Here is a 16178-nt window from a genome sequence, read left to right as displayed (position 1 = left end):
CATTACATGTTTGTTGCGGATTTCGCCTTTACTGCTAAGGGTATAAGGAGTGGTTAATCACTTGAGAGTGGTAAACTTAAAAATCAACCAATCAGAGTGTGCCACGTCAATCAGTGAAAAGTGTTTAAACTATGCTGAAAAGTGTTGGCAATGATTAGACACTTGGTAAAGTCGTAAACTTTAAAAAAAAGGAAAAATGTGTGATTGGTTGAGATGACATGGACCCCACCACACACACACCCTCTCTCTCCTTCCTCCCTTCACCGCTTCGGCAACCCCTCACCGATTCATCAAAGCCGCGCGGCAAACACCCTTTGCCGCTCAACTTTGCCGACCACACCGGACGCCCTAACTAAAGTTAAAATTTCAATTGATTTATATGAAATGACTAAATTACCATTGCTTTTATTAAAGATCTACTTGAAGATTAAAAAAAAAAAAAGAAATAAAACCCAACCGCACCCAAATTTTGGAAAGGAGCTTCGTAACATAAATTTATTTTAACTAGTTATTTTCCGTCCGCGCGTTGCGGCGGGACCCAATGACTACAAAAGGCGTGTCAGCAACGGCAAACAGATACCAAATATCAAAACATAAATAAAATGACGTGGTAAGGATAGTCACTCCGTCATAAAAAACGATTTTAAATAACCTAATATATAATAATAGGACCCACACGTCCTACATGTTGGAAATTCGGTTGATTTCAGTTCAGTTATTACGGTGCTAAAACGTTAAAATATGGATGAGCTCGGTACCGGTAACGGCAGCGAAAGTACCGATCCGGAAAATCATCAAAATTAGGTACCGGCATCGAAAATGCTCGGTACAATACGATATGGTATTTGAAGGTAAAAATCAATAAATACAGGTATGGTGCTAGACCGGTGTCAAACCGAAAGTAACGATTCTGAAAACGCCAAAAGGTGGGTACCAAATTGGTACCGAAAATGATTTGGTATAGTAAATTTGGTACCGATACGATACCGGTTCGTTTACAGGATTTGATACGATTTGCTCATCAATATTGTAAATATCCAAGTTAATTTTACATGCTACAATTCATTCATTACAGAAAAAGATAAAAAAGAAAGCAAAATAAGTTGTTGTGTATATAAAACCTCATTCAAATGAAATACAGTTTACTTACTGTTTGTATGAAAAGTAATCTAAACGGTGCAATTACTTGCATTGCTGCGTTGCTACAGGATTTGATGAGCTCGGTACCAACCGGCACCGAAAATACTGTTACCGAAATCCTCAAAAGTGGGTACCGGTACCTAATATACCTAGTATGGTACGGTTCGGTACTGGTACGACACCGGTATTTAAGGATAAAAACCGGTGAATACCTGTGCAGAACTGTACCGAAAATACACCAGTTTGGTAAATTTAAGACCGGTACCTATACCCGATACCATTTGCTCATCTCTTAATAATGTTACTATTAATTCCATTCTAATTTTAAATAATTTTAATTCTAATTTTAATTTGAATTTAATAATAAATCAAAGTTAATTTTACATGCTACAATTCATTCATTACAGAAAAAGATAAAAACGAAAGCAAAATAAGTTGTTGTGTATATAAAACCTCATTCAAATGAAATACAGTTTACTTACTGTGTGTATGAAAAGTAATCTAAACGGTGCAATTACTTGCATTGCTGCGTTGCTACATGATTTGATGAGCTCGGTACCAACCGACACCGAAAATACTGTTACCGAAATCCTCAAAAATGGGTACCGGTACCTAATATACCTAGTATGGTACGGTTCGGTACTGGTACGACACCGGTATTTAAGGATAAAAACCGGTGAATACCTATGCAGAACTGTACCGAAAATAGACCAGTTTGGTAAATTTAAGACCGGTACCTATACCCGATACCATTTGCTCATCTCTTAATAATGTTACTATTAATTCCATTCTAATTTTAAATAATTTTAATTCTAATTTTAATTTGAATTTAATAATAAATCAATTTCTAATTTTAAATAATTTTAATTCTAATTTTAATTTGAATTTAATAATAAATCAATGTCACTGTTCATTCAGTTTCATTTTTATTATATATAATACTTTATAACTGAAAGATTGAAATAGTTATACTGATATATTCTTTACGCTTGAAAAAATAAAAGAAATATAATATTTTATAAAAGAAAAAAGAAAGACAATAACAAGAAGTTTTTGTATGCAAAATAGTTTTAGAGGTTAGAAAATTATTTAATTTAGCTATCCAGAGCTACACATCGAGAGGTGTAAGTTCAAATGATGAGTTCCCAAAAACGAAAAAAAAAATTTAAAGAAGTTTTTATAATCTACAAAACTATTTTCGCAAAAAGCCTACTCAAAGCCGATCTAACCACTAATTGCTAAGCTAGAAGAAGCCGCAGACTTCCTCCAGTTGTGCTACTTCGTACTACCATGTCTTCTAGCGAAAGATGTAACCAGCCAACGTACCAACACACCGTTTCATCTAAACTGCCTAACAGTAGAAAATCGCATTGATCTTCATGATGAAATCTGATCTCAAGTCAAGGTGACAACGATCCGATTTCTGGTGTGTTGGGCCAATTTGGTGAAATATAACACATGGGGGGTCGCTTTTAAATTTTCAGTTTTTGCCTCACCTTTTAGGTAATTGTAACCATTGCCACTTAAGCTTTATCAATTATATATATATTTAATTAATACCGTGCAAAACACGTCTGTAAAACAACAAACATATTATAAGACGTTAAAACTATATTATAAATTCGGAATCACATATTTATATAATTAGATTCATCTTGTATGTTCATAATACAAAATAAATAATTGTTGCATCAATGATCAATGATGTGTTTTAAAATTGATATGAATTTAACTCATACCAAAACAATCTTTTACGCAACAATACTTGGTCAATTCAAACTTAATTGTGATTTAAAAAAAAACTTACATAAGGGTATTGAGTTTAGATCATAATTTAAATCTTTAAAACAAAAAAACAAACTAAAACCCTTTTTATACCAAGGATGAAGTCACATTACCAAAGTTAAGAAAAACAACATTCTATCAACACACTATTCATCTCCCTACATCAACATCCCAGCTAAACAAGGCTTATAGTTTTTCCACACAACAAACTTAGCTTTCCTTCCTTCCAGACCAAGATTCTTAACCCGTCTTACATAATATGTTTGACCCGAGTTTGATAAACAAGTACCCCAAGTAGTGGAATGACTAGTATGAAGAGTACCAACAAAACGTCTTTCGTCTTTAGTTGTCTTGCATCAATGCCTCTTGCAGTCTCGGTAGAATCTGTTACATTCTCTACCTAAAAATAAAGGTACGATAAGTAAAACTGTTTTGATCCGAACCATATTGATACTTTTTCAAATTGATCCGCTTCGACCCGAACCCATTTTGCTAGGCTTAGTCAAACAGCTAGCAATAAAAAAAGATACCTCAAAATTGGTTGATAAGGCTTCTTTGTTATCTGTAGTGAAGTCGTCATTACTGCTAGCTTTATCGTCGTACCTGTCTTCTACGTCAGGATCTTCGTCTGTTTTCTTTGAGTGATTTAGCAAGATTTTGTTATCTTGTTTTAAGTAAGATATCTGCATATGCATATATAAAACCATCAAGACAAAGCTTAATTATTATATATATATATATATATATATATTTTTTCATATTTTTCAATGCTATATCTATTGCATGATATTTGAAACCTGATTTCGGAGGCGTTCTCTTTCAAGTGTCGTCTGCTTAACCAGATTTAATATAACGTTGCTACAATGATTAACGTTATCAGCAAATGCGTTCTTGGTTTCCTCCATTTGATGCAACGACTTTTCCAAGCTTTTAACTTTACCCTTAACGATTTTGAGTTCTTTCTTGAGGCTTGATTTTGATTTAGACAAGAAGATATACCTGTCCTCCATACTCTTGGTCTGAACTTTACCTTGTGTAACCTTATTCTTCAGGTCCTCAATTACATTATCCATGCCTAAAATAGTCGAAAGTAACACGTTTTTTTCTTCTCCAATATCTTTATAACATGTCTCCGCATGTTGCAGCTTAACTTTAACATCACTCAGTTCTGCTTCAAGCGAAACCACTTTCTCATTGGCATCCTTGAGTTCCTTACGCTTGTATTCAGCCTCCATTACTTGTGCTCTCAAATCTTCTATAGTTGATATCAGTTCCAGAATCCCTTCGGTATATGCACTCTCGTCTGTAGAGCGTTCTTCAAGTTTCAGTAAGTCTCTTTTCAATTGCGATTCTCGCTGAATTGAGCCTTTAAGATTGAATTGTAACATATTGATTTTACTTATTAATACTTTACAGGTTTCCGTTAACAGTTCACGTGTGTGGTCTGTTTCATAGAACTTTTCAAACGTCGTTTCAGCTTCCTCTTTAGCATAAACCACTTCTTGTTCTGATAATCGTAGCCTTGTGGTCAACGTTTCTTCCATTTGAGTCAACTCACTCACCCTATTCTCCAAATTTATTTCTCTCTCCAAAGATTTGTCAAGCTTCCTCAAAACATCCCTATGAGACTCTAAGGTATGCATGTTCATTTTCATTTTCTCATTTAGTTCTGCTTGATCGATGCTGTTTAAGGACTCCGTATAGTCCTCACATCCGCATAATCTTATCAAATTCTTCTCAAAATTGGCGGATCGTGTTTTTATTTCTAACACATCCGCCAGTAATAGTTCCAACGCCTTTTCAGAATCATGCAACATGTCTACCATCCCGCTTAAAGTTTCTCCACCGTGTATTCTTGAAAATAAAGACTTTATTACATTATCTTTTTCCATCTGAAGATGAGATATGTATGCCTCTAGTAAATTCACCTCTGAGTCCAAAAAGCCAGATAAAAGGGCGTATTCTAGCGTCTTGATAACCAAATCAGAATCCGTATCAGAAACGAAAGCCTCGAGGTCATTTTCTTTAATTTCCACACACATTGACAGTGAGTTCAAGTTGGCCAGCTTCTCGCTTATACATTGTATGTCCATTACAAACGTTGTTATGATCTCTTCAGTAGTTTCTGGAGGGGAAGATGCACCGTAATTGGTGGCAGCATCCATGTTTACCGTTAAGGTGTACGCTCAATTCAGGACCTGAGAAAAATGAGGGCGGGTTGAGTTAATAAATCTTACCGCTAATGAATATCATGATAATGCATAGATTTTGCATCCAGTACAACTATTAGAGCAATGAATACGGGTTCAGGTCGGTCCCGCTAGACAACACTCGGTCACTCGACAATAAGGGAAAAAAAATTAGTGAAGATAAAAGGGGATCAGCATTGATTTGTCAAATTTATTCTAACAGAACTCAAGCCATCCATGTATAAAGTATTAAATTCCATTATTTAATTATTTATACGACTGTAAGATACACTAGATTATGCTTTACTAGTAAGCTTATTGTCACACGGTCATCTTTCAAGGCTCCGTGTGCCGTACCCAAGTCAAAAGATGACCCCGTGATGGTATACTAACCTAAAGTTCAAATTTTACAAACTGTCACTTGAATCACCATGAGCTATATTTCATTTTTTGATATAATAGAAACTGTTTTTCAACTTCAGAATATATTTAGTACATAAATATCCCTAACCGACATGAAGGTCTTGGGTTCAAGTCCCATAGACGACAGAAATTTGCGTGATCGCTTTTTAAGAAACTACAAACCATATCTTGAATCTCAAAAGTAATAGGTTTACTAATCCAAAATGTAGAAGAATCAAGATACTAAAAGTCCTGAAACAGCAAACTGATCATGTACACAGACAGAAACTGAAAAGCCTAAATTTCATAAACTCCTCAAACAAACACAATTGTGGCAGTAAAATTAAGTTTTTCATCTGTTCCAAACGTAAAATCACACTGGTAAAATCAATAAACACATCGAATTAGATACAAACTTGAAGCAAAAATCTGAAATTCGTGAAATAAACTCCAAATCAACGTACCTGATTCAAAATTTTAACCGCTTGAGAAAGCTTTCACTGCAGTTTCTTTTCACTATTAATTAATATTTGAAACTAACCACTTCCCCACTATTTACATGGATTACGTTAAGGTTTTACGAAATTACATAATAGTCCCTCATTTTATTATTTCTGTCATGCAAAGTCCATTCTATAGATTGTATACAATTACAACAAAAAAAAAAAAAAAAAAAAAAGAGAGATAACATATAAACATTCCTTACAATTACAAGTTTAAACTTTAAAAAGGTAACTGACAAGGATACAAGATACATGCATCTATATCGTTGTGAAGCGATTCAACACGAGCCATCTCCCTGAACAAAAAACTCAGAATATCGAATTAAGTACACGGATAGTCATTGTGGTTTAACCATTTTTTGGAACGCGTGTGTATTATTAGTCATTTCACATCACTTAACAAAAAAAGATCAACTCCATTGTGGTTGGGACTTAGTGGGTTACTTTTTTCAAACTCACTGGTCTAAAGGTGTAACTTGTATAAATATGTATAAAATCCAAAAAAAAAAAAATGGGTAGACCACAGGGAGCATTAAGAACTCAGATGTCTGATCAGCTTCATACAACTTTCCCAAAGTATACAAGTTTGATACATTCTTCTCAAACACCGCAGCTCGATTCTAAAAGTCAATCAATGATTTTTCTGAATCGCGCAACATATCTTCAAGTAAGTATCTCCCAAATGTTTGCTTGAAGACATAAACTTCTGCATAACATGTGAGTTTTTAATTCGGAATTCAGAAAACCAGATAAAAGGTCAAACTCCAGGGCTTTGACTTCCAGGTTGTGATTCATGTCAGATACGAAGGCTTCAGATTAAAAAGTAGCTGCTACAAATCGTTGACTTTTACTATACATGTGGTTAAGTTTTACCAATAGTATTCACAAACGGGACTAGTCTTTTGTAGTCCCTTCTTCGACCAAGCACACAATTATCAAGCACCCGACCAAGGATTAAACGAGTATTCCGCAAAGCCAACTCTTTAGCTGTAACACACGGTGGTCCACCACGAGCCATGAATGCTGACTCATCAGCCCCACCAAGGTTGCTTTCATAGTGAGCTGGATCATGGTTAACGGATGCATAGTTATGTAAAAGAGCTTCTAACACACCTAGTGCTTCAGAACACAAACTGCTCTCAACTAGCTGAGAAATGAGTGCATACATGTGTTGATTCTGAACAGCATCCATTGGAATATGGTGAACCAGTTGCTTCAGTATTATAAGAACAACCCGTTGATACTCAACGGGTCCTTTTTCTAAAAGATCGAGTAAATGCCTGAAAGCCAGAACCGAATGCGTTGGTGCCCATTTGCTACATAATAATGGTGAGACACAAGCTAGTAGATTGTCAATGGTTTTAATTCTCCCATGTGAATATGCCATGAATATGGCGGCTAATTCGTCTAAAGATTTCGCTTCACACCATATTGCCAGATTCGCCGAAACCGTACGGGCCTTTTGCGGTTCCTGTAAAAAGGGCGAAGTAGAGCCTGGGCCCGAGCTCAGACCCACGGCTACATCTGGATTTAAATGTAAGCAGAGCCATGGAAGCAGACCCGTGATGTGCATCAAGAGTCTAGTCTGCGCTTCCCCGAAGATTGAATCACACGAGGGTACGGTTAGCCTTGATAGAACCTCGATCGAGATATCGTGGCTAACGGGTGACATGAGTCCTTTGAGCACTAGCGGCTGCACGCCTTCAAAAGCCGGGACCGTCCCATCTGCACCGGATGGTGAATCGACTTCATCCTCACTATCGACCACACTGTCGTCTAGCTCATCTCGTGGCATGCTTGAAAGGAGCACGTTTTCTGTCGTTCGGTCAGAAAAAGTCAAAAGGTCAATGACACGAGCAAATAGCTCGAGTACCTGACAATACACATGAACAAAATCGGTATGCATCATGGCCACACACCCCCAGAAAAGATGGGGGTAGAGAATCACTTTCTCAGGCTCTACACTTTCCACCATCACTTGTAATGTTAAAAGAATCTCCATTATAAACCCTAAAACTTCCGGTACCGGGTTTGTTAAACATCTATGAAGGCATCTGAGAAGAGAGATGCATGCATCGTGGTTCACACGGGGTCGGAGGGCTCGATAAATCTGGTGGGACCGGCATGACAGGTGTCGGGACGTGCACTCCATGGCCCACTTGAGTGCTTCTACTCCCCAAGTCTCTCTTAGATCACCTTGGAAAAATGTGGCATCCACCATGCTTTGAACCAGTGCGGACAGTAGTTTTGCGCTTTGAAGCTCGATTCCCGTGACTGTGGTGTCCTCGTTTTCCCACATCATGGTTCCGCGTTTTGACTGGACATATTTAATCAGGCTCACAACCAGTTGTCGGTTTTCACCGTCTTTATTCTCAACGTTGTAAAGTTCGAGATGACGACCACCAAGAGAATACAACAAATTAACAAGCAAACGCTGGCAATGTTCTAGAACAATGTCTTCTGAGCTATCCATTGAGACAAACGTGACGTGAAAAAGTAACGGCAAATGTTCCCTGAAATCTTCATCATTTTCATACGCGATTTCCGCAAGTAGAATTAATGCTATATCAGCATGCGTTAATGAATGGTGTGGATGCTGATGCCCCTGTAAGGCTGTGTTAAGTTCTCTAGCACTCACACCGTGACTGTCAGCTTCAGAATTTGGAGTGTCAATTAGGTACTCCCCACTCTCTCGAGAAATATGCCGACTTCTTGAATTTCCCGCTGAGCCTCGAAGCCTATGGCTAGAAGTTGTAACACTTATCTCAGGAGGTACCGGGACCACTGAACCAGAAGTGGTTCGACGGCCTACAGGGGTCCGACCGCTTGTGTTCCTTAATAGACCATCAAAAGAACCTCGAACCAGAAACGGTTGGTTATCCATGACAGACGCCAGCTGGGCTATAGCGGAACCTAAAGAAAACTCCAAAATAAAATTTCCGTTAAAATCACTCTTGTGGACTCTGATAGGTTCGAGGCTCTCCTCGAGCATTCGTTGGGCTAATTGGTAAACCAAATGGTCAACCGTGCCTTGTGGACAAATTCTAGCTAGATACAAGCTTACACGTTTGGCAACCGAAAAATACGTAGCAAATGCACCGCTTATTTCAGTTGATGTATTTGAATCACAATCTTCAATTCCTTTAGTGATTAAAAAATCAAGAACCGGACGGATGTTACGCGGCTTACTAGCAATCGTTCTCCAAAGCTTCTCGATTTCATCAGGAAACTGGTCTGCATGACGCCACGTCACGTAATAAAGACTTTTTAATAATCTTTCCTTCCACCCCGAGTTTTGCAGTTTCCAGAAATCAAGATTTTCGATCCATGGAGCCATGCATGTTAAAACCTGGTGCTGTGCGATTATGTCAACAGCGTCCAGTTGTCTCTGCATGATTTCTTCACAAAGAAGATGACTCAGCTCGGGACGATCTTTGGCGAGTTTACAAGATAATTTGTACTGAAATTGTTGGTAAGAATCTGGAAGATTTCCGACTACGGCAACTTGATAAGTTCCTGACCCGTCGATCTTATCTTCAGCCCATTCACGGGCCGATAGTGTCTCAAGCATTTGCAGGGCATCATCACGAACTTGTCTAGATGGGTCCACCACTTTGTAAAGAATCAAGCTCAATAGCCGTTGGATTTCACATTTTTGTATCTCTTGACGCATGTACACTTCAGCCAACACACTGAAGTATCCATCTGCCACATCAGCATCAGAATAGTAGCACTGAAATCAGAAAGGAAACAACATAACTTGAGATCATAAGATTCATAACCATCCGAGAAAAAAAATACATCAACTAGATAGATGTCTTACCTGATCAATGCAAGCAGGAAACAAGTCTAAATTAGAAAGAATAAGATTCTTTAACGCTATTTTAGCAAGGGAAACACGAAGGTGGCCTGCTCTGCTTTTATTGCGTTTAGTAAAAAACGGACCCTTTGGATCGGAGGGTGAATAACCAGACGGGGCCCGCGGTGCAGACTCGATGAAGAGACCATTAATCCAATATATAATCCGACCGCTCATTTTTCTTGCATTGTCAAAATCAAAACACGGGCCGTATAACAAGGAGGCCATACAATTCATGGAAGCCCATTGAACCGCCTCAACTTGTTCAGACAATTCTTTGTCAAACTTTAATTTGTCTATAGAATCTTTCGATCGAGCGTGCTGACTAGACTTGTATCTTTCAACTTCGCGCCTATAATCACTTAAACCATCCTGACTACATGTAGTACCTGAATCATCACACCATGAGAGAAAAAGATCGAATAAACGTTTTCTGGTTTTCATATCGAATTTTTCTGATTTTGAATCCACAAACTCAGGGGCTAGTGATCTTAGTACACATGCAAGAGCAAGGCGTAGAGTTTGTAAGTCTTGGAAATTCTCAGAAGGTGTTGTTGATATTAGTTTGGTTGTTTCATCGATATACTTCAAATAATGAAGACGGATCACCGGCTTACTGGCTAGCATGCCGGGCCAGATGTTCTCTGCAACCGTTTTGTATATGTTTGAAATGTGGATACGGAGTTCTTCACGTCGAGGTTTTTGAATCTGCATTAATACAAATTAGATATTTAAAATAGAGTAAAATGCCATTTTCGTCCCTGAGGTTTGGCCACTTTTGCGACTTTCGTCCAAAGGTTTGTTTTTCCGCATCTGGATCCAAAAGGTTTGAAATCTTGCCATTTTCATCCAACTCGTTAACTTCATCCATTTTTTAACGTTAGGTCAAGGGTATTTTCGTCTTTTTAGACATTTTTTGTGATGATTATAGGGTTTGGGTGGGGAGAAAGTCAACAGAGGTGGATCTTTATTTCTTATAGTGTTTTTTAATCATCACAAAAATGTCTAAAAAGACGAAAATGCCCCTCATTTAACATAGAAAAATGGATGGAGTTGAAAATGGCAAGATTTTAAACCTTTTGGATCCAGATGCGGAAAAACAAACCTTTGGATGAAAGTCGCAAAAGTGGCCAAACCTCAGGGACGAAAATGGCATTTTACTCTTTAAAATACAATGGAACAAAAGGATAATGTGTGATTCTAAGTACCTTCCATTTCGATTTTCCTTCCGTTTCTAAAGAGATTTCATCCATAAAAGATGCCAGCTCACTGAACATTATTTCACACGCTTCCAGATGTGAACGCCCTAACGCCATAATAGCGGCATGCTGAATTGTATGAAGCACAAAATGTCTATTACTTTTACTGCATTGTACAGTTAACTATTGTAAACACAAAGTCAGTGGTTAATAGTTAATACTCACAACCGATGCTTCAGAACCAGATTTTAGTGACGGAATGATAAGATGGAATAATTCTCGTGTTGCAGCTGCACTGGATCCTTCCCTGCCAGGTGGACAAGAACAAGCAAACACAGCATACATGAGCCACTGGTCGAGTTTGTTGTCTGCATCCTGAACCTGATGCGCCTTTCCCCCCAATTCGACCGGTGTCACAAGCGCAAGACGCTTAGTTATCTGAACCCTAAAAACATAAATATCCAAAATATGAATATCAGCCGTTTCAGATTCAAATGACCTGAAACTTGACAACTTAGAAGTTAGAAATTTCTTTATTACTTTGCTTCCTGAACCGCGCGTGGGCAGAGCAATGCACCGTATTTAACAAGCTCACTAAGACACCGAGCCCATCTATTCTTATCATGATTTTCATGAAGAATGGCCTCAAGTGTTGCATCAGGTGGTGCCACATCAGATTCTCGGTTGGAATCCCAATAGCAGCTTTGAACAATATCATCCTGTCGAAACCATTGTTTTTCACATTAACGATTCACATCAAAAAGGGTTAAAAGAAAAAAATAGGTAGGTTACAAGGAGAACAACACACCCCATTTTCCTCAAAAACATCCACCATAAGTATTGGTTCAGCTTCGTCTTTAATGAAATCCAACTTCTCACGTAACAAACAGGTTTGTATATCGCTGCGTAAATCACGTACACACCGTAGTAATTCCAATGCTGTGTGTCTAATCTGACTATCAGCAGAGGTAAGAAAGATAAGACCAATCGCATCAATCTCCGAAGAATGGAATTCAATCGGTTCTCCATGATTGAAAGAAGATTTCTTCGATCTTAGGTTTATCTGCACATGCTTTGCATGTGCAACATCATGCTCAATATTTTCATCTACAAGGCAAGATCTCCATAATCTCAAGAGGTCCAAAAGGTGTCCTAATGTTGTTTGAATAAGAAGAGGAAACTCATCCGGGAGCCGTAGGATGAAGTTCATCATACCTCTCACAACCGCAAATCGACGATCAGGATGACATCTCGCAATTCGATCGAGTACTTGCATTGCTTCTTCACGGACACCATGATCAATGCTTATCCCATGTTGAGGTATTATCTCAGTGATTCTATCACTTCGACCAACATCTTTAATTAGGTACGGTATGCACTTTAAAACCGACCTAAAAAGGTGTCCTTGTGATTTTTCCTTTGTAATAGCATCTATAGTTGTCTTTGAAGAAGTGAGAAGCGCCAGATTGTAAGCTCTATGACATGACCTTAATATAGACTCGATCGCAATCTTTACTTTCGGAACGTAATGCGCTAAATCGTGAGCTGTCAATGTTAAAACAAATTCAAAAATAAAGATTTGAAATTAAACAAACAAAAAGAGGATTATTACTTATTAATTACCTAGAAGGATGTCCAAGCCAACATGGCCACTTGTTGGAGACATTGAAATGTCGAGTAAAGCACGAAGACCGATAATCTTCGCCTCGCTGGGACTATCTTGTTTAAGCATTTCTAAAATCAGATGGTTAATGCAAAAATCAAGGTTGTGTCCGCCTATAGTAACGCACAACTGAACAAGTTTATCATGTTGGGCATCATGTGTAAGCATTCCTTTCCTAAGAATCGTAAGAAGTTGTGAAGTCACGCTGTCGAGATAATCCCACACACGATTTGACGGCTGAGAACGCCCGTGAACGCCCAAATAAAATCTCGTAACATGGTGAAGACAATCCAGTGCCATAAACCGATTATTCTTATCCTGTAGAATACACATAATATTTATCATCTGGAAGAAAGATCTCGATAAAAGTAGTAAACGCTGTGCGTATAAAGTTAGTTACCTTAAGTTGTTTATACAATTGTTCTGTATGAGGACCAAAGTTACTAAGAAACACAAGAGGATCACCAAGACAGAGAAGATAAGTCACTAAAGGGTATGCTGCCTAACATAAAAACAATGAGAATTGAACAAAGGTATAAGAATAAACCAATTCAGAAAATAGACATGAACAAACGAACGAATGAATTTACTTACGGGTATATGCTTGCTCTGTTTATCTGCCCAATGAATGATCTGCATTCTTACCCGTGCGACAGCTTCATACCACACAGTAAGTGCACGATGTACACCAGAAGGAGGCCAGTGACAGTTATTATCATCTGCAAGTGGTGCTAAAATGCTTGACAGCATCCTGCAAAGGGCATGGTGAAGTTCACCTTTTCGTTTGGTGGGAGCGTGATTAAGAGGATTTGCTTTTGCCACAAAGGATGCTGACATGTTAAGACCACCATCAGTCTTGACCTACATGTATGGATTATTTTGTTATATAAGATTAATAAATTGACAAGAAATCTTCATAATAAAAGAGTATGTGCCACATACCCCAAGCCTTAGATGGCGCATCCCGTTAATTATACTAAGTGTTTCGCTTCGAGCACCACTAGTATCAATCCGACGCGCATTTAGTTCCATGATAAACCGTCCGGTCACAGGGATGAATCTATGGAAAAACAAAACACTTTCTAAGTGTTTTCCTTGTTGATAAATTGATACGAATAATGTCAAGACTCGGTTTTTTAAAAGTGTTTACCTGATTTGTGATAGAGCACCCACGAGATGTGAAACGAGGTCCAGAAGGAGCCCACGCAGCTCAGCCAATGACGGATACTCAACCTGACTTACAACCCTTCAATGAACAAAATTTCAGTCAAATAAAACTAGATACATTAAAAGGTATGTTGAAGCAATAGGCGCCAACTTGAAATTACCTGTCAGCATTGATTAACCAATCAAATACAAAATGTTCAAGCCCAGTCCAGAGTTTATCTGCAATTACAGTAGACATGTATGGTTTGAGAACCAAATAACTTAAGGTCTACAGGGATGAAGTAATGATGGAACTGTCGAACCTGTAAGTCCGTCAGGCGGACAACACTGCACAAAGCGTATGCTTGCCAAGCAAAAAATGCACTCTACCGTCAGCTGAAACAAGCTAAGTGTCACTAGAACTACATTGTTATGTTTTCTTTAAGAAGAAAACTCCCACCAAAATATTAAGTCATGATAACCTTTTTCTGGAACGTAGACGTATCATTTGCACCTTTCGGGGACTCACTGCAAAAGAAGCCAGAATACAACATAGTCATACTTCATACCAAAACGTATCATCCATCTAAACGTTTCGTTCCAGCTTTTAATGTTCAGGAGACAACAAATATGAGGTGGTCACATGTTACGTATGCATATAAACACCATACATGTCTCTCCACCTAAGAAGTGCTTCAAGAAGAGATACGGGCATGTGGCGGGCCACCAAAGCTAAGGAATCCAACACTTGCTCATAGGCGGGATCTAATGGCCGGTGATAATGTCCATCCTGTAATTCACCCACATATAATAATTTCAAGAATACGAATTCATGAAAATATCAACTAAGACGACACTGATGGATGTGGCAACTATGTATACAAGCATATATAGAATATTACGTTCTAATTTGATCCAGATCATCAACTAAACTGATCATTCTTACATGTAAGTGTGTTGTTTCAATCCGACGTCTAGCAAGTGGAATGAAGCGTTGTAGCAGGGCATCCACAATAAGCTTCGTTGCACTCCCCATATCATCTCTGAGTAAACCCCTGCTAATAATATGATATGAACCGAATCGGTAATTCAGAAGAACAAGAGATAATAAGAAGATTATATCACTCACTCAACTCATACTTACTAATATTGAAATAACAAGACCAAATGCTTACAAGAAAATAACCAAAACAATTCAAATAAAACAATAAAGAGATATCTTTCATCCTGTGGTCCACTTATATTTATAAAACTTTTCTATGATACTTTTTTGTGCTTTTCACATATAATATAAAATAACAGGACAGAAGCATCATAGTATGTATGAGAAATTAACTGAAGGTGACAAGAAAGGCACCTGTGAATATTTGATTCACTGCTTCATATCACTTTTCTTTTATCACTCATTCATTCATTCTCTTCCAATTCCACGGCTGCCATAGAAAAATAACAAATAGTAATAATAATCGTATTATTAATACCTGACGACATTCTCGAAGACGCAACCTGTGATAACAGAAACTGCGGCAATAGGTCAATCTCATCAGAAGAACAGAGTGCATTATCCAGAATATGGCTATCCAGTGGTGTGGTGAAATTAGAAATCAGAACAAGCTGAAGATGAAATCAGAAATTGAGAATACTGTTATTCAGTCAAAAAATGAAGATGAGATTAGAAATTAGAGCAAATTGAATCAGAAATCAACAACACCCGTCTGCATGGTGATGATCAACGCAATTTTAGTGATGGGTACGGGTCTCACCCGATTGATTCTTCTGTCGGATCCTATTATAACCCACGGGCGACTTCTCCGGGTTCCAGATCCGGATACAACCCTATTGATTCTGCAATCGCATCAAGATACAAGCCCACAATCACCCTTTTATTGGTGGCCCAACAGGCCCATTTGAGCGCATCTTTCAAAATACTTTCGGGCTGCGCACTCACTGCACACCTTAGGGTTTAGGGTATGATTCAAACACTTTAAGGTGTTTCAGTCATTCTCTACCCAATGATATCACACCATATCAATTTCCTATTCAACTCCCCATTTTGCACTCAATCACTGGCAGTGATTCAAACACCTGGAGAGTGGTAAAGAATTTAAAAAAAAAAATATGATTGGTTGAAAGGGGTTGTGACCCACCATTAAACCCCCTCCCTCCTCCTTCCCGCATCGGTGAGTATACATCGAAGAAAGCAGTCCCTACTCATCGAAAAGAGGCTGCCGATCATTCACCGCTCGGTGAAAACCTCTTCCCGCATACATTCGGTGAATGATACTCCCCTTA

The 16178-nt window shown here is 38.2% G+C and overlaps 2 protein-coding genes across 3 annotated transcripts; both read right to left on the bottom strand.

The window, feature by feature from the left end:
- Window positions 1–2992: 2992 nt before the first annotated feature.
- Window positions 2993–5121, bottom strand: LOC110905926 (WPP domain-interacting tail-anchored protein 1). The gene is made up of 3 exons (XM_022151336.1): window positions 3723–5121; window positions 3456–3608; window positions 2993–3325 (listed from the first exon to the last, which is right to left on the bottom strand). The coding sequence occupies exons 1-3, from the start codon at window positions 5088–5090 to the stop codon at window positions 3176–3178; spliced, it is 1671 nt and encodes a 556-aa protein (XP_022007028.1). The 5' UTR covers window positions 5091–5121; the 3' UTR covers window positions 2993–3175.
- Window positions 5122–6181: 1060 nt separating this feature from the next.
- Window positions 6182–15692, bottom strand: LOC110903845 (cell morphogenesis protein PAG1). 2 transcript variants are annotated; one of them, XM_022149640.2, is made up of 17 exons: window positions 15244–15692; window positions 14833–14941; window positions 14558–14676; window positions 14369–14414; window positions 14210–14282; window positions 14069–14126; window positions 13891–13986; window positions 13683–13800; window positions 13335–13601; window positions 13141–13242; window positions 12701–13058; window positions 11886–12622; window positions 11618–11796; window positions 11303–11522; window positions 11087–11206; window positions 9843–10586; window positions 6182–9752 (listed from the first exon to the last, which is right to left on the bottom strand). In XM_022149640.2, exons 2-17 carry the CDS (start codon window positions 14920–14922, stop codon window positions 6882–6884), a joined length of 6198 nt encoding a protein of 2065 aa, XP_022005332.1. In that variant the 5' UTR covers window positions 14923–14941; window positions 15244–15692; the 3' UTR covers window positions 6182–6881. The 2 variants fall into 2 exon arrangements, with proteins under 2 accessions (XP_022005332.1, XP_035839205.1); XM_035983312.1 differs by lacking the exons at window positions 13683–13800; window positions 13891–13986; window positions 14069–14126; ... (3 more) ...; window positions 14833–14941; window positions 15244–15692 and having other exon boundaries at window positions 13141–13238; window positions 13335–13377.
- Window positions 15693–16178: the final 486 nt, after the last annotated feature.

This window comes from Helianthus annuus, chromosome 14 (genome assembly GCF_002127325.2).
Source record: "Helianthus annuus cultivar XRQ/B chromosome 14, HanXRQr2.0-SUNRISE, whole genome shotgun sequence".
NCBI classification, from domain to species: Eukaryota; Viridiplantae; Streptophyta; class Magnoliopsida; order Asterales; family Asteraceae; genus Helianthus; species Helianthus annuus.
This window is presented reverse-complemented; position numbering and strand designations above follow the sequence as displayed.